At 37.2% G+C, this 24,404-nt stretch overlaps 1 protein-coding gene across 1 annotated transcript; it reads left to right on the plus strand.

The window, feature by feature from the left end:
• Positions 1-681: 681 nt before the first annotated feature.
• On the plus strand, positions 682-1,611 carry LOC308430796 (olfactory receptor 7E24-like; the record flags this gene model as incomplete). Its single annotated transcript, XM_080930083.1, has 1 exon — positions 682-1,611. One exon carries the CDS (start codon positions 682-684, stop codon positions 1,609-1,611), a length of 930 nt encoding a protein of 309 aa, XP_080786209.1.
• Between the last annotated feature and the right edge of the window lie 22,793 nt (positions 1,612-24,404).

Here is a 24,404-nt window from a genome sequence, read left to right on the forward strand (position 1 = left end):
ATATAGCCTGATGGCATTTTTTTTATTCAAAGATTATTATGTTTAATCTATACTCACCAGGAAAGCTGTTTATATGTTACTTTCTGTCCTACATGTACTTTGTTCTTGTGGTAACTAGTAAGATTTCAATGCATGGCTATCAAACTTCTTAATTAAGTACTGACAAAAATATTCATATAGTGTTATGCCATAATGCCTTAAAAATCTGTATATGTATTCCTCTATTTTAAATAAAGTTGTAAGAGAAGAAAAAAAAGAAATAATCATAGATGAGTTTCTGAGTGCTGAGGTCCCTCAAAATGGCTTTTTTCAGATAAATATATTTGAAAGTGAAAGCAGTTTATTTTTTAGGGAATTAGATCTGGAGTTCAAATATTATTTATTTTCTTTTATTGATATTTTATTAACTATTTGAGAATTCCATACAATGCATTTTTAAATAAATAAATAAATTGTGGATTATGTGTTTTATATGCTCAAACAAAGTACCACACAGAAAACAAAATATTCTAGCACATGATCCATTTTTGCAATAAATAAACTTTGTTAAATATTAAAAGTTAGTGTGTATGAATAACTTCTTATGAACTTCTAGATTAAAAATACATGTATGCAGCTAGTTGATTCTATAATGGGTAATTCACTACAACAGTCTCTTTTTTGTAAAGATTTTCTAGCATCATGGAACAGTATAATTTAACAAATTATGTGGAATTCCTTCTCGTTGGACTCCCAGAGGACCCTGAACTGCAGCCTATATTATTTGAATTATTTCTACTCATATACCTGCTGACTGTACTTGGAAGTGTGCTCATCATCTTAGCCATCAGCACTGATTCTCACCTCCACAACCCTATGTACTTCTTTCTCTACTGTCTTTCATTGTCTGACATGGGCTTCAGCAGCAGCACCGTCCCCAACATCCTGATAAACATGCGGACCCATAGCAAATCCATAACTTATGGAGCCTGTTTAACTCAGGTGTCTTTCTTCATCCTTTTTGGAAATATGGACAGCCTACTACTTGCTGTGATGGCCTATGACAGATGGGTAGCCATTTGTCACCCTCTACACTACCAAGTCATTCTGAATCCTCGTCTCTGCAGATGTTTGGTCATCGTGTCACTTTGTATCAGTCTCATTGATTCACAGACACACTGCTTGATGGTGTCACAACTAAAATTTTGTACAAACATAGAAATCCTTAATTTCTTCTGTGATGTTCCAGAGCTTCTAAAACTTGCATGTTCTGATACCACTATCAATAAAATAGTCATATTTCTTCTTGGTATCATTCTTGGTATCCTCCCTGCTTCAGGAATCTTTTATTCCTACTATAAAGTTATTTCCTCCATTGTTAAAATCCCTTCATTGTTAGGGAAATATAAAGCCATCTCTACTTGTGGATCTCACCTGTCAGTTGTTTGCTTATTTTATGGAACAGGTCTTGGTGTGTACCTTAGTTCATCTATTTCTACTTCTTCCAAAGAAAGTATGGTGGCCTCAGTAATGTATACCATGGTGGTTCCCATGATGAACCCCTTCATCTACAGCCTGAGGAACAAGGATATCAAGAAAGCCCTCCAGAAACTTTGCAGTCAAATTACATAAGTTACCTTATTGAGTAATCCCTTAATATATAGTTACTTCAATTTTGGGTCACATAACTGATGTATAGTGAAACATGTACTGACTATATAAATTTGTGAATATAAAATATCAAAATTTAATACAAACATGATGAATCTATGTATATATTTTTGTTCTGTCCATGTTACTTTATATAGCATTACTGTTGCTTTATTTCTGAACATATAACTTTAAAAGTTGTCACAGCATGTGTTTTTATACAATGACATACCAAAGAATGCAGGCAGAAATATGATAGTAATGTTTGACTGACTGTTAAATATTTCCGTTTGTTAACCACCTACACAAATGAAAACATAATTGTTGAATTACATGAAGAAAAGACTTTCTATAGTTTCCTAACATAATTGATCAGCATGTGAATATGAAATTGATATAATTTGACTTTTATGCAAAATGTGTAATTTTAACAATTGACATTTGTATTTCTCTAATGAGTTTCACTAAGCAATTAGTTGCACTATATATTCTGTGGAAGGTATACTCATTCCCTTTAGATCATGTGAACACTAATATTATTTTCATGCTCTAGGGTTAACCATTATCTTGAGCATATATTGGCAATATTAATAAGACTCAATGGGCTATTTGCAGAGATTCATGAAATTTTGTGCAAATCCTTTTTAAGTGATGTAAAGAGAATTGGTGATAATGAATTGAAAATGAGGGATTCATGTGCTTACCCATCATTATACACATGAATGAACTTCACAAATATATCGAAAATGTTTATATTTCTAAATGAGTTTTAACATGATGTTAAAGCTTAGTCTACTCTTTTCTTGGAGATATATGTTGGGTTCATATCTTTGATATTATGAAAAATGCTGTCTAAACTATGTTCTGCAAATATCTCCAACTATTTCAGTGATATATGTGGTTAGAGTCCTCTGAATAAATGTCCAGATGTAATACACATAGAATACATTTAGGTTTACATTTTGGAGAATTTTTATTTTTTTGCTTAAAATTATACATTATTGTCAGTACTGTTTTTTCAGACATTGAAATAAATTTTACATAAAACCATGTGAATATATTTTTTTAGTCAGTACTTGATTTTTTTCAAGGGCTTGACAGTATGCATTGAAAACCTACTAGTTACAATAAGCGTAAAGTACATGTAAAACAAAACGCAACATGGAAATAGTCAAAGTCTTCTTGTTTTGTGAATATATGTATATTTTTTGTTTTCTTTATTTCTTGGACTTCATACAGTCTGTGAGTTGTTTCTGGGGGAGTGCAAGCCTCTGGGGTTAGCATCCCACTATCAGTGACTGCATATTATGTCTGTTCTTTTGTGACTGGGTTATCTCACTCAGGATGATATTCTCTAGATGCAGCCATTTTCTTAAGAATTTGGTTAAGTCATTGTTTCTGGTGGCTGAGTAGTATTCCATTGTGTATATGTACCAGAATTTTTGTATCCATTCATCTTCTGAAGGACATCTGGGTTCCTTCCAGCTTCTGGCTATTATAAATAGAGCCGCTATGAACATTTTGGTGCATATATCTTTGTTGTGTATTATAATGTCTCTGGGGTATATGCCCAGAAGTGGAATAGCTGGGTCTTCAGGTACTACTATATCCAATTTTCTGAGGTATCACAAGACAGATTTCCAGACTGGTTGTAATAGCTTGCAACCCCACCAACAGTGGAGAAGTGTTCCTCTTTCTCCGCAGCCTTGCCAGCATCTGCTATCATCTGAGTTTTGGATCTTGGCCAATCTGACTGGTGTGAGGTGGAATCTCAGGGTTGTTTTGATTTGCATTTCCCTGATGGCTAAGGATGTCGAGCACTTCCTCAGATGTTTCTAGGCCATTCAGTGTTCCTCAACTGAAAACATTTTGTTTAGCTCTGTACCCCATTTTTTAATAGGGTTGTTTGATTCTCTGGTGTCAAGCTTTTTGATTTCCTTGTACACCTTGGATATTAGGCCTCTATCTGATGTGGTGTTGGTAAAGATCTTTTCCCATTCTGTTGGTTGCCGTTTTGTTTTCTTGATGATGTCCTCAGCCTTACAGAAACTTTGCAATCTCATTAAGTCCCATTTGTTAATCTTTGACCTTAGAGCTTGAGCCATTGGTGTTTTGTTCAGGAAATTTTCTCCTGTGCCTATGTGTTCTAAGGTTTTCTTTACTTTCTCATCTAACAGTTTCAGTGTATCTGGTTTAATGTGGAGATCTTTGATCCACTTACACTTGAGCTTTGTACAAGGAGATAAGAATGGGTCTATTTTCATTCTTTTGCATGCTGAGTGCCAGTTGGACCAGCAACATTTGTTGAATAGGCTGTCCTTTTTCCATTGAATGTTTACTGCTCATTTGTCAAAAATCAGGTGACCATATACATGAGGGCTCATTTCTGGATCTTCTATTCTATTCCATTGATCCACATGTCAATTTCTGTACCAGTACCATGCAGTTTTCAACACAATTGCCTTGTAATATAGCTTGAGGTCAGGGATAGTGATTCTCGCAGATGTTTTTTTTTGTTGTTGTTGTTGTTGTTGAGGATGGATTTCGCTATTCTAGGTCTTTTGTTATTCCATATGAAATTGCACATTGATCTTTCCAATTCCATGAAGAACTGGGTTGGAATTTTGATGGGGATTGCATTGAATCTGTAGATTGCTTTTGGTAGGATGGCCATTTTAAAGATGTTGATTTTTCCAATCCATGAGCATGGGAGATCTTTCCATTTTCTGAGATCCTCCTAAATTTCTTTCTTTAGAGGTTTGAAGTTCGTGTCATACAGGTCCTTCACTTGCTTAGTTAGAGTCACAACAAGGTATTTCATAGTTTCTGTGACGATTGTGAAGGGTACCTTTTCCCTAATTTCTTTCTACACATGTTTGTCCTTTGACTATAGGAAGGGTACTGATTTGTTTGAGTTGATTTTGTATCCAGCCACTTTGCTGAACTTGTTTATCAACTGTAGGAGTTCGCTGGTGGAATTTTGGGGTCACTCAAGTACACAATCATGTCATCGGCAAAGAGTGATGTTTTCATTTCTTCCTTTCTGATTTGTATCCCCTTGATCTTTTTTTGCTGTCTAATTGCTCCAGCCAGGACTTCCAGTACTATGTTGAATAGGTAGGGGGAGAGTGGGCAGCCTTGTCGAGTCCCTGATTTTAGTGGGATTGCTTCCAGTTTCTCGCCATTAAGCTTGATGTTTGCTGTTGGTTTGCTGTGTATTGCTTTTATTATGTTTAAGTATGGACCTTGGATTCCTGTTCTTTCCAGGACTTTTAACATAAAGAGGTGTTGGATTTTGTCGAATGCTTTCTCAGCGTCTAGTGAGATGACCATGTGATTTTGGTTTTTGAGTTTGTTTATATGGTGGATTACGTTGATGGATTTCCTTATGTTAAACCATCCCTGCATCCCAGGGATGAAGCCTACTTGGTCATGATGAATGATCATTTTGATGTGTTCTTGGATTCGGTTTGCAAGGATTTTGTTGAGTATTTTTGCATCAATGTTCATAAGTGAGATTGGTCTGAAGTTCTCTTTCCTTGTAGGGTCTTTGTGTGGTTTAGGTACGAGGGTTATTGTAGCCTCAAAAAATGAGTTGGGTAATATTCCACCTGATTCTATCTTTTGGAATACTTTGGAGAGTATTGGTGTTATATCCCCAATAAATGTCTGATTAAATTCTGCACTGAACCAGTCTGGACCTGGGCTTTTTTTGGTTGGGATGCTTTTGATGACTTCTTCTATTTCTTTAGGTGTTATAGAGTTATTTAAATGGTTTATTTGGTCCTGGTTTAACGTTGGGATCTTGTATCTGTCCAGGAATTCGTCCATTTCCTCCACATTTTCCAATTTTGTAGAGTATAAGTTTTTGTAGTAGGATATGATGGTTTTTTGAATTTCCTCAGTTTCAGTTGTTATGTCACCACTTTCTTTTCTGATTTTGTTAATTTGGATACTCTCTCTTTGCCCTCTAGTTAGTCTGGCTAGGGGTTTATCAATCTTGTTGATTTTCTCAAAGAACCAACTCTTGGTTTTGTTGATTTTTTAAATGGTTTTTTTTGTTTCTATTTGGTCTATTTCTGCCCTAATTTTGATTATTTCTTGCTGTCTACTCTTTTTGAGTATATCTGCTTCCTTTTGCTCTAGGGCTTTTAGCTGTGCTGTCAGCTTGCTGATGTGAGCTCTATCCAGTTTCTTTTTGGAAGCCCTTAGGGCTATGAGTTTTCCTCCCAATACTGCTTTCATTGCACCCCATAGGTTTGGGTATGTTGGGTTTTCCTTTTCATTGTATTCTAGAAAATCCTTAATTTCTTTTTTTATTTCTTCTCTGACCCTGTTATCGTTTAACAGAGCGTTGTTTAGTTTCCATGTGTATGTGGGCTTTTTGTTGTCTTTGTTGTTGTTAAAGATCAGCCCTAGACCATGATGATCTGAGAGGATGCATGGGAGTATTTCAATCTTTTTATATCGACGGAGGCTCGTTCTGTGTCAAATTATGTGGTCAATTTTCAAGTAGGTGCCATGGGGTGGTGAGAAGAAGGTGTATTTTTTTACTTTAGGATAGTATGTTCTGTATATATCTATTAATTCTAATTGGTTCAAAGTCTCTGCTAGTTTTGCAGTATCCTTGTTCAGTTTCTGTTTTCCTGATCTGTCCATTGGTGAGAGTGGTGTATTAAAGTCTCCCACTATTATTGTGTGGGGTGAAATGTATTTTTTGAGCTTTAGTAGGGTTTCTTTTATGAATGTGGGTGATTTTTTATTTGGAGCATATATGTTAAGAATTGAGAGTTCCTCCTAACAGATTTCCCCAGTAATGAGTAAAAAGTGTCCTTCCTTATCTTTTCTGATTACTTTTGGTTGTAAATTTACTTTATTCGATATTAGAATAGCCACTCCAGCTTGCTTCTTGGAGCTGTTTGCTTGGAAGTTTTTTTCCCACCCTTTTACTCTGAGATAGTGTCTGTCTCTGTCTCTGAGATGAGTTTCCTGTATGCAGCAAAATGCTGGATTTTGTTTATGTATCCAGTCTGATAGTCTATGTCTCTTTATTGGGGAGTTGAGACCATTTATGTTAATAGATATCAAGGAATAGTTGTTTCTGTTTCCTGCCATTATTGCTTTTGTGGGTTGAGTTGTGTCTGTGTATTTTTCTTCTTTTAGTTTTCTTGTTTATGAGTTTTTTTGTTTTTACTAGGCTGTATTTTCCCTCATTGTATTTGGTTTTCCACCTATAATTCATTGTAGTGCTGGGTTTGTTGTCAGGTATTGTGTGAATTTTGATTTGTCTTGAAATATCTTCATCTCTCCATCGATGGTGATTGATAATTTTTCTGGGTATAGCAGCTTAGGCTGGCACTTGTGCTCTCTTAAGGAGTGCATGATGTCTGTCCAGGCTCTTCTAGCTTTCATAGTCTCTGTTGAGAAATCGGGTGTGAGTCTGATTGGTCTGCCTTTATATGTTACCTGACCTTTTTCCCTTACTGCTTTTAGTATTCTTTCTTTGCTTTGGGCACTTGATGTTTTTACTATTATGTGTTGGGAGGTATTTCTTTTCTGGTCCAACCTATTTGGAGTTCTGAAGGCTTCTTTTATGCTCGTGGTCATCTCATTCTTGAGGGTAGGGAAGTTTTCTTCTATGATTTTGTTGAAGATATTTATGAGCCTCTTAGTTGATACTCTTCTCCCTCTTCTATTTCTATTATTCTTAAGTTCGGTCTTCTCATTGTGTCTTGGATTTCCTGGACATTTTGGGTTAGGAGCTTTTTGTTTTTTGCATCTTCTCTGGCTGTTTTGTCTATGTTTGCAATGTTGTCTTCTGCCCCCGAGATTCTCTCTTCGATCTCTTGTAATCTATTGGAAATTCTTGCTTCTGTGACTCCTGGTTTCTTTTTTTGGTGTTCTGAGTCTAGGGTTATCTCTTTTAGCGTTTTTTTTTTTTTTTTTTTGTGTGTCAATTTCTGTTTTAAGTTCCCTCTTCCATTTCTTTATTTCTTTGGTTCTCTTTTCCTCTAGTTCTTTGAATTCTTTGAGTGTTTTTCTTGTTTCTTCTTTAAATGCTTCTGAGTCTTTTTGCTTTTCCTCCCTTTCTTGTTTAAGTATCTCTATCAGCATCTTGAGGTATGATTTCAGGTCTGTGTCTTCTTTTTCTGGAGTGTTTGGAATTCTGATGTTTGCTGTTATGGGAGAGCTGGGTTCTGGTGTTGCTAGATTGTCTTGGTTTCCTTGGGATATACTCTTTCTCTTTCCTCTTGCCATTTTGTTGTCACTGATATGTTCTTGCCTTTCCCTTGTGTCTGGTCTGTGTCCCTGGATCTCCACTGCTCCAGGTGTCCAATGGGCCGAGGCCTATTTTATGCCTCAGAGTAGTTGGGTGTGAGGAGAAGTTCCATCGTTCTGTATCTGGTTGCAGTTGTTCAGCCTTTACGAGCTGCCGTTCCGGGTAGCAGATGGGCTGGGCTCCGCTCTGCGTCCTGATGGTGACTCCGGGTGGAAACAGAAGTTCTAATTTTCTGTTCCCAGTCACTGGATCATGCAAGGCAGGGCAGAGCAAGGGAGGGGGTGCACTTTTCATGTGCACTCCGCAGAGATCTCTCTGCTCCCCGGGAGCCCAAGTCTCCCACCCACCAGTTGCTCAGCCTCTAAGAGCTCCCGTTCCGGGTGGCAGATGGCCCAGGCTCCACTCTGCGTCCTGAAGTCGCCTCCGGGTGGGAACAGAAGTTCTAATTTTCTGTTCCCAGTTGCTGGATCAGGCGAGGCAGGGCAGGGTGTGCACTTTCCATGTGCACTCTGCAGAGATCTCTCTGCTCCCCTGCAGCCTAAGTCTCCCACTCACCAGTTGCTCAGCCTCTAAGAGCCCCCGTTCCGGGTAGCAGATGGCCCATGCTCCGCTCTCACAGTTCTATTTTTTTTTTGTTTTTTTTAAATGACTTTATTTTACAAAACAAAGATAAATGTACAGATTTTAAACATTTTTTGCTTAAAATTATACATTTTTGTCAGTACTGTTTTTTCAGACATTAAAATAATTTTTACATAAAACCATGTGAATATATTTTTTTAGTCAGTACTTGATTTTTTTCAAGGGCTTGAAAGTATGCATTGAAAACCTAATAGTTACAATAAGCGTAAAGTACATGCAAAACAAACCGCAACATGGAAATAGTCAAAGTCTTCTTGTTTTGTAAATATATGTATATTTTTTGTTTTCTTTATTTCTTGGACTTCATACAGTCTGTGAGTTGTTTCTGGGGGACTGCAAGCCTCTGGGGTTAGCATCTCACTATCAGTGACTGCATATTATGTCTTTTCTTTTGTGACTGGGTTATCTCACTCAGGATGATCTTCTGTAGATGCAGCCATTTTCTTAAGAATTTGGTTAAGTCATTGTTTCTGGTGGCTGAGTAGTATTCCATTGTGTATATGTACCACAATTTTTGTATCCATTCATCTTCTGAGGGACATCTGGGTTCCTTCCAGCTTCTGGCTATTATAAATAAAGCCGCTATGAACATTGTGGTGCATATATCTTTGTTGTGTATTAAAGTGTCTCTGAGGTATATGCCCAGAAGTGGAATAGCTGGGTCTTCAGATAGTACTATATCCAATTTTCTGAGGTATCGCCAGACAGATTTCCAGAGTGGTTGTATTAGCTTGCAACCCCACCAACAGTGGAGAAGTGTTCCTTTTTCTCCACAGCCTCGCCAGCATCTGCTGTCATCTGAGTTTTGGATCTTGGCCAATCTGACTGGTGTGAGGTGGAATCTCAGGGTTGTTTTGATTTGCATTTCCCTGATGGCTAAGGATGTCGAGCACTTCCTCAGATGTTTCTCGGCCATTCGGTGTTCCTCAACCATGTGTGTTCTTTTGTGACTGAGTTACTTCACTCAGAATGATAGTCTCTAGTTCTATCCATTTGCCTATGAATTTCATGAAGTCATTGTTTCTGATAGCTTATTACTACTCCACTTTATTATATTAAGATATGGACCATGGATTCCTAACTTTTTCCAAGCATTTATCATTAAGAAGTGTTGTTTTTGTCAAATGCTTTCTTACCATCCAGTGAGAAGATTATGCGGTTTTTTTTTCTTTAAGTTTATTTATATGATGAATTTCTCTATGTTGAACCATCCCTGCATCCATGGGATAATGTCTACTTCCTCATGTTGGATGATAGTTTGGATTTGTTCTTGGATTTGGTTTGCAAGAAATTTATTGAGGGTTTTTGCATCAAAGTTCATTTGAGAAAATGGTCTGAAGTTTCCTTTCTTATGGTGTCTTTGTGTGATTTAGGAATGAAAGTAATTGTGGCTTCGTAGAATAAATGAGTTGGGTAGTGTTCCTTCTCTTTTTTTTTTTTTTTTTTTTTTTTTTTTTTTTTTTTTTTTTTTGGAATAATTTAGAAAGTATAGGTATTAGGTCCTCTATAAAAGTCTTATAGAATTCTTAACTAAACCCCTATGGTCCTGGGCTATATTTTCTTTGGGAGGCTTTTGATGATTGCTTCTATTTCTTTAGGTGTTATTGGTTTGTTTACATAGTTTATGTAATCCCGATTTAACTTTTGTGTTTGAAATCTCTCTAGAAATTCAACCATTTCATCCAGATTTTCCAAATTGTTGAGTATATGGTTTTGCAGTAGGATGTGATGATTTCTTGAATTTCCTCAGTTTCTGTAATTATGTCTTCCCTTTCATTTCTGATTTGTTAATTTTGCCTCCTTAGTTATTCTGGCTAAGTGTTTATCGATCTTGTTGATTTTCTCAAAAAAAAAAAAAAAAAAAAAAAAACAAAAAACAAAAAAAAAAAACAATAAAATAAACCAAAAACAGCTCTTAGTGTTCTTCATTCCTTTTATATTTCTTTTTGTCTCTATTTGGTTGATTTCTGCTCTGAGTTTGATTATTTCATGCAGTTCAACTCCTCTTAGATGTATTTGCTTCTTTTTGTTCTAGGTCTTTAAGCTGTGCTGTCAAGCTGATAGTGTATGCTCTCTCCATTTTTTGGAGGCACTCAGTGCTCTGACATTTTTTCTCAGTACTGCTTACATTGCATCCCAAAAGTTTGGGTACATAGTGGTTTCATTTTTATCAAATTCTAAAGAAATCCTTGGTTTCTCTATTTATTTCTATCTTAAACATTTATCATTGAGCAGAGCATTGCTCAGTTTCTATGTGTGTGGGCTTTTTGTGATTTTTGTTGTTGTTAAAGAATAATCTAGTCCATGGTGATCTGATAGGATGCATGTGAGTATTTTGAGCTTCTATATATGTTGCAGCCTGTTGTGTGACTGACTCTATGGTCAATTTTGGTGAAGGTAGTTGAATTAATTGTTCTGTAGATGTCTGTTTATTCCAGATGGTTCATAACCTCTGCTAGCTTTGTTCAGTATCTGTCTCCATTATCTGTCCATAGATGAGAGTGATGTGTTGACATCTGCCACTATTATTGTGTGTGGTGTAATATATGCTATGGACACTAGTAAATTTCTTTTATAATTGTCGGAGCCCTGTATGTGGAGCATAGATGTTCAAGACTGAAAATTCATCTGGATAGATTTTTCCTCTGATGAGTAAACTGTATCTTCTTTTTGATAATTTTGGTTTGAAATCTATTTTATTTGGTATTAGAATATCTACTCCAGCTTGTTTCCTGGGCCCATTGGCTTGGAAGGTTTTTCATACAGCCTTTTACCCTGAGATAGTATCTCTTTATCTCTGAGATGACTTTTCTGTATGCAGTAAAATTCTGTATTCTGTTTAAATATCCAGTCTATTGGGGAATTGAGTCCATTGATGTTAAAAGAAATTATTGAATAGTGATTTTTGTTTACTGTTATTTTGGTTGTATGAGGTCGACTTATGATTGTGTGCTGTATTCTTTTGGTTTCTTTGCATGATTTTTTTTTTTTTTTTTTTTTTTTTGCTTTTTCTTCTGTATAGTTTTCTTCTATGTGTTAGATTTTTCCATTTATCAACCTTTGTATGGGCTGAATTTGTAGAGAGATATTGTGGAAATTTGCTTTTGTACTGGAATATCTTGGTTTCTCTATTTATGGTGGTTGTACGTTTTCTGAGTATAGTAACCTGGGCTGGCATTTGTGTTCTCTTAAGGGTGTCTATGATGTCTGTCCAGGGTCTTCTAGAATTCAGAGTCTCTGTTTAGAAGTCTGGTGTAATTCTGATAGTCCTGCCTTCATATTTTACTAGTCCTTTTCCCTTTACAGCTTTTAAGATAATTTATTTATTTCAAATATTTGGTTTTTGACTATTAGGTGTGAGGAGGAGTTTCTTTTCTGATCCAACTTATTAGGAGTGCTGGAGGCTTTCTGTACATTCATGGTCATCTTGTTCTTAAGAGCAGGGAAGTTTTCTTCTATGATTTGCTGATGATATTTCTGTGCCTTTTAGTTGATATATTCTCCCTCCTCTACAACTATTCTCCTAAGGTTTGGTCTTCTCAATGTGTCCTAGATCTCCTGAATATTTTTGCTTACAAGATATTTGGTTTTTGCATCTTCTCTGTTTTATTTATGTATTCTATGTTGTCTTCAGCCCCTAAGATCCTCTCTGGTAGTCTGTTGATGTTGTTTGCATCTGTGACTCCCAGTTTGTTTGTTTGTTTTTTTGTTTTTCTTTTTTTTTTTTTTTTTTGGTTGTTTGTTTTCCATTACCAGGGTTGTCTCACTTTGTGTTATCTTTATTGTTTATTTTTCATAAATTTCTGTATCTGTTTGGTTGTGTTTCCTGTATTTCTTTGAGTGATGATTTCTTGTTATTTTGTAAATGTTTAAAGGAGTTATTTATGTACTTCTCCATGTTCTCCAGCATCAACATAAAGTATGATTTGAAATCTAGGTCTTGGTTTCTGGTGAATTTGGCAATGCTGTACTTTTTGTGGTGGGACAGTTGGGTTCTGAGGTTGCCAAGTTGTCTTGGTTTCCATTGCTAAGGTTTCTTAACTTTCCTCTAGCCATCTTGTTATCTGTGATTACAGGTGTTCTTTTTGTCATTGACTGGTACCTGTCTCTCCTGTGGATCTGAGGTCCTGTGGTTCAGGAAGGAAATTGCTACTGGGTATTTGGCTTTTTGTGAGTAAACAGGGAGTCCTGATGGCATTGATGTCTTAGTCTGTTCAGGTGTGGGAGCTCTTGTGAAGGTATTTTGGGAGCTAAGCCCTCTGCCCACAGCCCTTCAGTCCAACTGGCAGAGATCAGGCTCATTCTATAGGCCAAAAGGATCCTTTTCCAGAGAACACAACACGTTCTTCCCTCTGAGAATTCCTGTTGTGACCTACCCGGCTTTGTGCCCTAGTCTCTCAGCTTGTCCAAGTGAAAAAGAGAGTGTGCAAGCTCAGCATTCTCTGGGTAGATCCAAATACTGATGAACCAAGCGCCTTAATATAATATCCAAATAGATAGTGATTAAACAAAAACCTTAGAAATGTCAAAGAACATATGTAAAAATAAGACATATGGTAGATTGAAAAAATCAGTTACTGTTTTAGTTAGAAATATACTGAAAAGAATTCATAATATAGACTATTGTATGAAACACTGATTATTGATTACACTGTAAAATAGATATTGAGTTGAGTAATTATTCTCATTTTTTTTCTGGTAGCATACAGGAATGAGCTTTGTGACTCTATTTTTATAAATAAGTTGAATTACTTTTGTAATATGTTATTGCACGTAACACAACTACGGCAAGATTACAGTTCTGAGAGATATGCATGACCTGTTGTGAATGCAGTTTTCAGTTGTCATACTTCTGCCATGTAAATGTTAGCCATTTGAGCTAGAGTCATAAAAACAGAGATATCACTGGCTGATGAAAGTTCATAAATTGTCAATGATTTTTATCATCAAGTTTGGGTTTGCCAGATACCAGATATATGGTATGTTGTAACAAGATTGTGATGCTGTAATGTTTATATTTCTGAAATACATTTGCAAAACATATACTAATGGAGACCTGTTTCATTTTCGGGTCCCGTATTTATGGTGTTAATTCTGTAAGAAACAATACCTCAACAGTAAGATCATTATGTTGTAGGAGCATAGAAGGAACTAAATTAAAGGCAACAGAAAGAAAAAAGACCAAATTTCATACATAGAAATGGCCCATGTCGATAAATATTATTCTTGCACTAGAGAATTATTCTCCACTCCAGTATAACACTAAAGTGTAACGCTGGTGAAGCATCTTATTAAAGTCCAGTAGCTATAAGACTGCACATTTCTGAAATAACTACACATATATTTCTTCCTTATATTAACTCACAGTATGAATACAAGTTTTGGTGCTTTAAGCAAAAATTACTGAAAACTCCTTTTACTAAGGTTAGGGTATAAAAATATAAAAAGTAACAAAAGTTACTTGCCTCAACAAATCACAAACTTCAGGAATTAGCTGTGGGCACTTTGGGACTCGGTGACAGAATGGGTGTTGGATACAATTTTATGTGTCAGTTAAGTGATAGCGAATAAGAATAGTGGTAAAGTGATATGCATGGAATGAATGAAATCGATGAAGCAAACAATTAAGAAGGCAGAAGAGATACATATCTGTATCAGAAGAACCAGGGTTAGCACAGATATGAGAGAAGAGCATAGAAAAATATGAGTAGAATATTTATGTGTGTGTGTGTGTGTGTGTGTGTGTGTGTGAGAGAGAGAGAGAGAGAGTGTGTGTGTGTTTCTTTCCAGTACTGAAAAATGTAATAAAACTTGAGGTTTTAAATGTAAGATATTCATTCCATTTAAGACCACACTTTATTAGGGTTTTACTTGTTTGGTTGTTTTTGCCACAAATTTTAACTATGTAAACTAAACTAGTCTTGAATTCACATTTATCCACCTGCTTGTTAAGTATTAAGAATATTATGTATATGGTCCACAATGCCTGAAAATCTAAAAAAATATTTTATAATATTTCTATTCATTCTGTTTTCTTCCTTTTACCTAGATGACCAATTATTGTACTTAATGAACTATTTTCAAGAATAGGTATGGTTCTAGAAACCTAGTAAAGTTCATAGGTCTAGGGAAGTTATGGGTCATAAAGAAAAGTATACAATCAACATTAAACTAAGACCCCATAATTCCTAATTGTATTCTCAATATTTATTCTCACACACACACACAAAGATCATATGTATCTATTCTCAAAATGCCTACTTTCAAGAGACAAATTTTACTATAGAAAATCTCAGATGACTTTAATGTATCTAGTCCCAGATGGTACATTTGCAAGACAGTTAGAGCATATAATGTTCAGGAATCACTATAGTAGAAAGAAGATTATAAAATACAGATGAACAAGGGGTTTTCTGTAAGAAATGTCAGAGGAGATGTTCTTATACAGTCTCATAAATATGGCTGCCTAAACAAAGATATGAATAAGATGACAATACATAGACTAAAATGAAAGAGAAAGATCCTATGGAGCCATAACTCTAGAAAAACACTAGCCAATAAGGAATGTCAAGCATGGAAGAAGTCATCATCTCCATAAAAAAAGGCCAAATTAATTATTCAATACCAAGTGGTCAGTCCTGAAATTGTACACATACAAGTCACAATAAAGGAACAGAAAAACATAGTGTTAATCTATTTAGGTTATGATAATGTATCCATTTGTAAGATATAACTGTCAAATATCTTTCCTTTCCTTTTTTTCTTAAAATAATTACATGTATATAATAATAGAATGTATTTTTCTTTGTACCACTGACATTTTTATGATTTTTAATATCTTTAGAGACTGCTCATTGGATTTATTCTGATGTTTTCTCAAATTTTTCGCTTATAAAACTAGGGTATTTTAGGGGGCATATTAAAAATTGGACATAAACTGTTTGCATGAAAAAGGTAATTCCATTTATTTGTAGGTAATGTGTACATATTACAAAATAGCAGAATCATTCCTACTATTTTGTTTTCTTTATGTCTCAAGGGAGATGGATTGTGTGTAGTATAGAATTAAATATAGCAATTTATTTAATGAGGACATCTGAGAATTCAAATCTTTTGATAAGAAAGTCATTAAACATACCATCCCTACTTATATGTTTCCCATTCTCGTTTTTAATTCTCTGGCACATGACATTATAAAAAATCAACTATCCTTCCTAAGGACAAAGTAAAATGAATCACCCACTGTAAACATGAATAGAGACAGGTGTTTACATTCTTATAATATCCAATAATGAGCAAGTAAAGAAGATGAGTTGATTCTTACCTCTAAAAAAAAGACTATAAGGGAAATCGAGAGGGCACAGAGACTGTCATTAAGACTCGGGACCCACCTGCACACTGCTGAGCCCTTAGTTAAGCCTTGCAACTGCTCTCTCAACTGAGCCCAAGGTAAGCCCTAGGCTTGCCACATACCCTCACTGGCTGTTCATGGAGAAAACACCTGGTGAACTGTGGGATCACGACCTTTCCAGACAAGCTAGAGGGCACAGGCCTGGCATTAAGACTCAGAAAATGCCATACATGGCTAAGTCCCCAGAAAAGTCTTGTAAGAGCCACTTGAACCCACCGAGACAGAACAGAATCACTGCAATCAAAAGTTACTACCTGCCCGCAAAGGGACAAACATCCAGAAGTAATTTTCTTTCTGATCCTATGGGGCCTCTGATACACAAGAGAAACAGGTTCCAGTCAGAGACAACAAGAGCACCTTTAATCACAGACAAGATGAAAAGAGAAAGGGGAATAAACCAAAACAATGGAAATCAAGACAACCTGGAAACATCAGAACAACCCAGCTCCCAAACCACAGCAAGAGGTTGATTGCACATCAAACCAGAAAAACAAGAACTAGACTTCATATCATGGTTCATGATGATGATAGTGATCTTGGAAAAGCACATAAATAACTCCTATAAACGATTACAAGAGGACCATGAAAAAATCACTCAAAGAAATACAGTAAAATACACCAAACAGATAAAGGAATTAAAAATGAAATAGGAACAAAAAAAAAGAAAAAAGAAAACACAAAAAGAGACAACCATGGAGATTGAAAACCAAAACAAAATAAATAAATAAATCAGGAGCAAATAAACTAAAAGCTCCTAACCAAAAACATCAAGGATATCCAGGACACAATGCAAAGACCAAACCAATGGACAATAGGTGTAGAAGATAATGAAGAATGAAGGCACAGTAAATATCTTCAGCAAAATCATAGAAGAAAACTTTCCTGCCTTTAAGAACAAGATGACCATAAACATACAGGAAGCCTGCAGAACTCCAATTAATTGAAAGAGAAAAGAAACTCTTCCTGACACATAATAGTCAAAAAAGAGAATATTGAAAACAAAGAAAGAATCCTAAAAGATTCCAGTTAAAAGGAAAAGTAACATACAAAGAAGACCAATTAGAATCACACTGAATTCTCAACAGAGACTATGAAAGCTTGAAGATCCTGGACAGACATCACACAGACATTAAGAGAACACAAATACCAGCCCAGGTTACTATATGTAGCAAAACTCTAATGTAGGGAGCCGTTTGTGCTGCACCCAAACATGGTGCCAGCTTCCCGCTGAGAACTCAGCAAACAGAGCTGTTGCCCAGCCAAGAGACTTAATGCGCATGCACCACATAAGTCACAGCCCACTCTTGGGGCAAGTGATTGAGCTACAGGAGGATGCACCAATCAGGTAGCAACACGAGTCTCCTAGGCATGTATAGCAGTGCATTTTCTCCCCCACGTGAAAAGAGAAGAGGAAGACAGTGGGGTGATTGCGGGAGACCCCACGTGGAGGGATGGCGGAGAGGCACCACGTGGAGAGAGACTCGGTAAAAGAAATTTCGGGAGGTCCCACGTGGACAGAGACTGGACAGAGGGATTGTTCGTGGGGGACCGCGCGTGAGAGGCCGTCTAGACAGTAGAACTCAGTAGGGAGTCCCCGACTCAGAGACAAGTTTCCTGCTCATGAAGCCCCTGTTCAAAGTGCTGTTCAATAAAGGTTATCTGCAGAAGAAGCTGTTTGTTTTGTTGCACGCCTGTTCCTAGCGGCGGGAAGCGTGGGCGCGTGACAAGTGGTGCCGAAAATCCCGGGAGTGCCAAGGGAAACAAACCTTCGGGCCGCTGAACAGATTCAGAACTGCGGAATAAGTTTAGAGGTAAGTTCTGAGAGACATTTCACTCTTTAGTTTATATGGGGTGCCAAAAGAACATGCCAAAAACTTAGGCATGTCTCTTCTTGGATTTTTTCCGGCAGTAGAAGGAGTATTGCTTGCATTTGTGGTAATTGTTATAACATTACTGTTGTGGAAGTTATCTAGATGAAAAGTTAGCAGGCAACACCTAGAGAGTGGGTCAGAAACAGAACGTGATAAAGAAAAGGACAAGCAAGATGGTCTCCGAGAGAAAAGTTCAAAACAAGTCAGAAACGGAGAGTTGCCAGAAAGAATTAAAGGAGATGGTCTCCGAAAGACAGGTTCAAAACAAGTCAGAATCGGAGAGGTCCAGGTGGAAGAACAGCCTGGAAAAGAGAGGACTGGGCCAGAGTCCAATACATTGTATCTGTTAAAGGAACAGGCCGCAGAGCTGGCAGAGAAAGGATCACAAACCGAATTTCAATTTGAGGAAATTTTAGAAAAACAAGAGACAAAAGAATTTGGGGCAGAGCAGTCTCAGGGGAAACAAAAGACTTTAGCAAAACAAAAGGTGGCCTCTGCCTTTTCACCTCATGCAGAGAGGAAGTGTGAATTTTCCTTTTGGCCGCCAGAGACATTCCATGCCCTCAGGCAAATGTTTCTGGTGTTTGAGGAGAATAACATATGCAGTTATCAGCCTCTAGAACATAAGCGAGTTAAAGAGTTGGCAGAGTCAGTTCAAGCTTATAGAACCACTGCTAATTATACAATAAACCTGGATAGGCTAATGCCACCTGGATTGCTGGTCACTGGCATATTTTCCAGCCAAAGGGTAATTTGTTTATTCCAGCCCAACCTAAGTGGTCACATTTTTGTATAAGAAAAAGAGGTTCAGCCCTGCATCCTTAGACTTGCTGTCAATCTCGGAGAGTACATTGGGCAGTTAAGGGCCTCTTTACCTTTTCTTCTAATATAAAAACTGTTTATGATAATACCTTAGAGAATTGATCTGGTTCAAAAACGGATGGATATATTGTGGCAGGTTGCCCAGCTGGGCTGCCAATGAAAGTTCTCAAGATTATTGTGTGACCACTATTCAGTATAAAAATTTTACTAAATCTGCAAATTATTCTAAACCATTATCTCAGTATCTTTTACATGTGTCCATTGATACTTGTTCAAGAGTTATTTTTGCTTCTCCTTTATCAGGAGAAAAGGCTTCTCATGTTATTACTCATTGTCTTGAAGCGTGGAGTGCATGGAGCATTCCTAAAGTGTTAAAAACGGACAATGCTCCTGCATTTACCTCAGCAAAATTCAAGGAATTTTGCCATCACATGGGAGTTTCACTCCTGACAGAATTGCCTTATAATCCTCAGGGTCAAGGCATCATTGAACGTGCTCATTGAACCCTAAAGGTTTATTTAAACAATCAAAAATGGGAAATTAAAGAGGTACCCCCTACACCTAAAATGGCCATTTCTGCTATACTTCTTACTTTAAATTTTTTAAATTTGGACGCTCATGGCCATTCAGCTGCTGAGCGCCATGGACAATGGCCTGTGCCACCTAAAGAGCTAGTGAAATGGAAAGATGTCCTCACAGATAATTGGAAAGGCCCGGATCCTATCTTAATACGATCCAGGGGAGCTATTTGTGTTTTTCCACAGGAAGAAAAAAGCCCGATTTGGATCCCAGAACGTCTAACACATCGAGTGCTAGCCGGTGTTTCCAAAACCAATTCCAGTGGAACATGATGCTACAGTCTTCCCTAAGTTTTTCACCACCAATATCAACTTGGGTGGGGGTGGGACTCTTTGGAACAATCCTTTGCTGTGGACTTGCGTTGCTTCTCTGGCTGGTTTGTAAGCTCAAGGCCCAAACAAAAAGAGACAAGGTGGTTACTGCCCAAGCGCTTGTCGCTCTAGAACATGGAGCATCAGCCGATATCTGGTTGTCTATGCTTAAGCAGTAGGTCGCCGGCCAGACAGCTCTTGCACTCCTAGAACTTCGGTTCATTGCACAGGATTAGAGTGTCTGGTTTGAGCAGCCCATGAGGGATGCCGAGCAAAGCATCGCACTGAGAGCCCCTTGTCGCGGGGTATCTCTGGGAGGTATGTCATTTTGCATGAGGGTTGCCTGCGCCAGTGTCCCTCCCTCAGAAAAACGGCAGAGTGACAGGTCAAGAGTACTACGGGCTACAAAAAGTCTAGCGGTTACTCCTGTACATGGTCTTTATACACCTTAATGAGGATTTGACTTTTATCTCCACCCTCCTAATATGGGTGTCCTACTTTGCTTAAAGAATAAAAGATAGAGGGAGATGTGGGGCGCTGCCTGCACATTCTCTATTACAAGATGGCACTGACATCCGGCTGGAGTTAGCAGTAAACAAGTCATGTGCGCACGTGCTGGGTAACTTTCCACTCCTTGAGCTCTGCCTCTCCCGTGGCATCATAGGGCCTAATGAGTTTCAACCATCGGGGGCTCCACGTCCAAGGCGAGGACAGATTCCTATGTAAGGGGATGGGCTAGACAGTTTGGGGTGATGACAGCCCTGCTCCTGATGGTTTGGAACCAGAGAGTCAGAGGAGAGGCGATTCTGTCGGTGTTTCCAAAACCGATGCCCTTTTGCCTAAATGCATAACTAGTTTCTTGTTTGTTTGTCACCATTGTAACCTTTGATGTACTGTACTTGCCCTTAGACACAGAGATAGCAGGGTTATTGGGATTAGAACTCTTGCCTTATCAAGTAATTTTGGCATGCCTTTGTGCAGAGAGACTGTGTTTCTGCTCTGGATGGTGTGCAAACTCCGTACTCAACAATAACGTGACAAAGTGGTCATAGCACAAGCTCTTGCTGCACTCGTAATGGGCACCTCTCCCTCTGTTTGGCTTAAAGGTCCAACAAGAGGCTGATAGTTGATCGGCCATGTTTTTATTTAAGAAAGTAGGGGGAGATGTAGGGAGCCGTTTGTGCTGCACCCAAACATGGTGCCAGCTTCCCGCTGAGAACTCAGCAAACAGAGCTGTTGCCCAGCCAAGAGACTTAATGCGCATGCACCACATAAGTCACAGCCCACTCTTGGGGCACGTGATTGAGCTACAGGAGGATGCACCAATCAGGTTGCAACACGAGTCTCCTAGGCATGTATAGCAGTGCATTTTCTCCCCCACGTGAGGAGAGAAGAGGGAGACAGTGGGGTGATTGCAGGAGACCCCACATGGAGGGATGGCAGAGAGGCACCAAGTGGAGAGAGACTCGGTAAAAGAGATTGCGGGAGGTCCCGCGTGGACAGAGACTGGACAGAGAGATCGTTCGTGGGGGACCGCGCCTGAGAGGCCGTCTAGACAGTAGAACTCGGTAGGGAGTCCCCGACTCAGAGACAAGTTTCCTGCTCATGAAGCCCCTGCTCAAAGTACTGTTCAATAAAGGTTATCCACAGAAGAAGCTGTTTGTTTTGTTGCACGCCTGTTCCTAGCGGTGGGAAGCGTGGGCGCGTGACACTCTAAGTCACCATGGACGGAGAAACCAAGATATTCCAGGACAAAACCAAATTTCCACAATATCTGTTCCCAACTCCAGCCCTACAAAGGATGATAAATGAAAAAATTCAATACAAGGAAGAAAACTACACCCAAGGAAGAACAAAAAAAAAATCACAGAAACAAAACAAGACAAAACAACAACAACAACAAAAAAACAATAGAAGAACAGAAATATGTCTACCTATAATAACAAAAATAACATGAAAAAATATTACATTTCTGTTTCTTTTCTCTTCTTGTTTCATAGGTTATTTCTTCATATCTTTTGTTTTTATTATATTTTTTCTTTTTTACTTATAAAATACAAAAATTATTATTTTCCTAATTTATGTATTTACATGTTAATTGCTATCCCCTTTCCTGGTTAACCCTTCTCTCATCCCCCTTCTCACTGATTCTATAAGATTGCTCCCCCTTCCACCCACCCACTCCTATTTTACCACCCTGGCATTTCTCTATATTGGAGAATCAAGCCTTCACAAGACCAAGGACTTATCCTCCTATTTATGTCAGACATGGCTGTCCTCTGCTACATATGCAGCTGGAGACACGGGTCTCTCCATGTCTACTGATTTGCTTGCTGATTATTCCCTGAGAACTCATTGGTTGTATTAACTTCTCATCTGTGAAAGAGTGTATTAGTGTATACATCAATTTTGCACACTGATGGGCATGCCCCTAATTTGTACCACCTATTTATTGTAGTTTAAATAGATTCATTTCTGTACTAATTTTGTTAACTATGACCAAGCAGAGTAAATACATGAGGGTTGAATCAGAATGTAGATTGGTGGCCAAAAGTGATATCTATGTTTATGTATGTAGAATACTCTGCTATGTTTGTTTACATAGTTACAAAAATTTCTAATAATGTATGTGACAAATATCTGTTCTTATCTTGAATGTAATCAATTATTTAGAAAAATATGACCTTTTGATTAATTATTATTTTATTTACCTGACATTTTTGCTTTTCTGGTTTACTGCATTAACTTATTTATTTATTCCTTTTATATAGTAATTGTTGTACCCCCATTCAGGTCAACCCATAAAGTACTCAGGATTGACTCTAGGGAGCGACCCCAATCCCGGGTCACTGAGTCATCCTAATATGTAAATATTCATCTCTTTTTATTTATTATTAGACTTGATACTTTCAAAATTACTAGAAGTATTTCAGCTTTAGAGGTTTTAGGTTTTTGGAACCCCTTAATATCTCGAAGTTTTCTGCTATGAGAATAAAAGCAATTACAGAGGAGTTATATTTTAGATAGATTAGAAAGACACTGGAGCAATCTCTGTTTTCTATTTGGAAGATAAGTTATGATTCAAAAGAAGCCACTTCATTTTTCAACAAATTTATTTTTAAAAAGAGATAAATGTAGATATTTTTATAGCATTTTTGTATAAAACTCTATAAATATATTTTTGTCAGTACATAATTTTCAAATGTTTTATACTATTAATTGAACACTTGCTAACTTCAGTGAATAAAAATTACATATAAAAAAACATGAAAATAATCAAAGTTCCTTCTTGTTGAAATTAAACATAATGATTTTTATTTGTTTTTTTGTTTATTTTTTGTTTTTTTTATAAAAAAACTTTATTTTACAAAACAAAAAAAATGTACAGATTTTAAACATTTATTCCTTAAAATTATACATTTTAGTCAGTACATTTTTTCAGATTCTAAAATAATATTTACATAAATCTATATGAATATATTTTTAGTCAGTACTTGATTTGTTTCAAGGTTTGATAGTATGCCTTGAAAACTTAATAGTTACAATGAACATAAAGTACATGTAAAACAAAATGTAACATGAAAATAGTCAAAGTTTTCTTTTGTGTAAAGATTTTTTTGTTTTATTTTGTTTTCTTTATTTTTTTGACTTCATACAGTCTGTGAGTTATTTCAGGGGCAGAGCGAGCCTCTGCGGGTTAGCATCCCACTATCAGTGACCGCATATTATGTCTTTTCTTTTTTGACTGGGTTATCTCACTCAGAATGTATTCTCTAGATGCAGCCATTTTGTTAAGAATTTGGTCAAGTCATTGTTTCTGGTGGCTGAGTAGTATTCCATTGTGTAAATGTACAACAATATTTGTATCCATTCATCTTCTGAAAGACATGTGGGCTCTTTCCAGCTTCTGGCTATTATAAATAGAGCCGCTATGAACATTGTGGTGCATATATCTTTGTTGTGTACTAAAGAGTCTCTGGGGTATATGCCCAGAAGTGAAGTAGCTGGGTCTTCAGGTAGTACTATATCCAATTTTCAGACGTATCGCCAGACTGATTTCCAGAGTGGTTGTATTAGTTTGCAACCCCACCAACAGTGGAGAAGTGTTCCTATTTCTCCGTAACCTCACCAGCATCTATTGTCAACTGAGTTTTGGATCTTGGCCAATCTGAATGGTGTGAGGTGGAATCTCAGAGTTGTTTTGATTTGCATTTCCCTAATGGCAAAGGATGTCAAGCACTTCCTCAGATATTTCTCGGCCATTTGATATACCTCAACTGAGAACGTTTTGTTTAGTTCTTTACCCCATTTTTTAATAGGGTTATTTGATTCTCAGGTGTCCAGCTTTTTGAGTTCCTTGTATACCTTGGATATTAGGCCTCTATCTGATGTGGACTTGGTAAATATCTTTTCCCATTCTGTTTGCTGCCGTTTTGTTTTCTTGACAATGTCCTTAGCCTTACAGAAACTTTGCAATCTCATTAAGTCCCATTTGTTAAACTTTGACCTTAGAGCTTGAGCCATTGGTGTTTTGTTCAGGAAATTTTCTCCTGTGCCTATGTGTTCTAAGGTTTTCCCTACATTCTCATCTAATTGTTTCAGTGAATCTGGTTTAATGTGAAGATCTTTGATTTACTTACACTTGAGCTTTGTACAGGAGATAAGAAAGGGTCTATTTGCATTCTTTTGCATGCTGAGTGTGAGTTGAACCAGCACCATTTGTTGAATAGGCTGTCTTTATTCCATTGAATGTTTATGGCTCATTTGTCGAAAATCAGGTGACCATATACATGAGGGCTCATTTCTGAATCCTCTATTCTATTAAATTAATCCACATGCCTATTTCTGTACCAGTACCA

The sequence above is a fragment of the Micromys minutus genome, assembly GCF_963924665.1.
Source record: "Micromys minutus genome assembly, chromosome: 16".
In the NCBI taxonomy this organism is placed as follows: domain Eukaryota; kingdom Metazoa; phylum Chordata; class Mammalia; order Rodentia; family Muridae; genus Micromys; species Micromys minutus.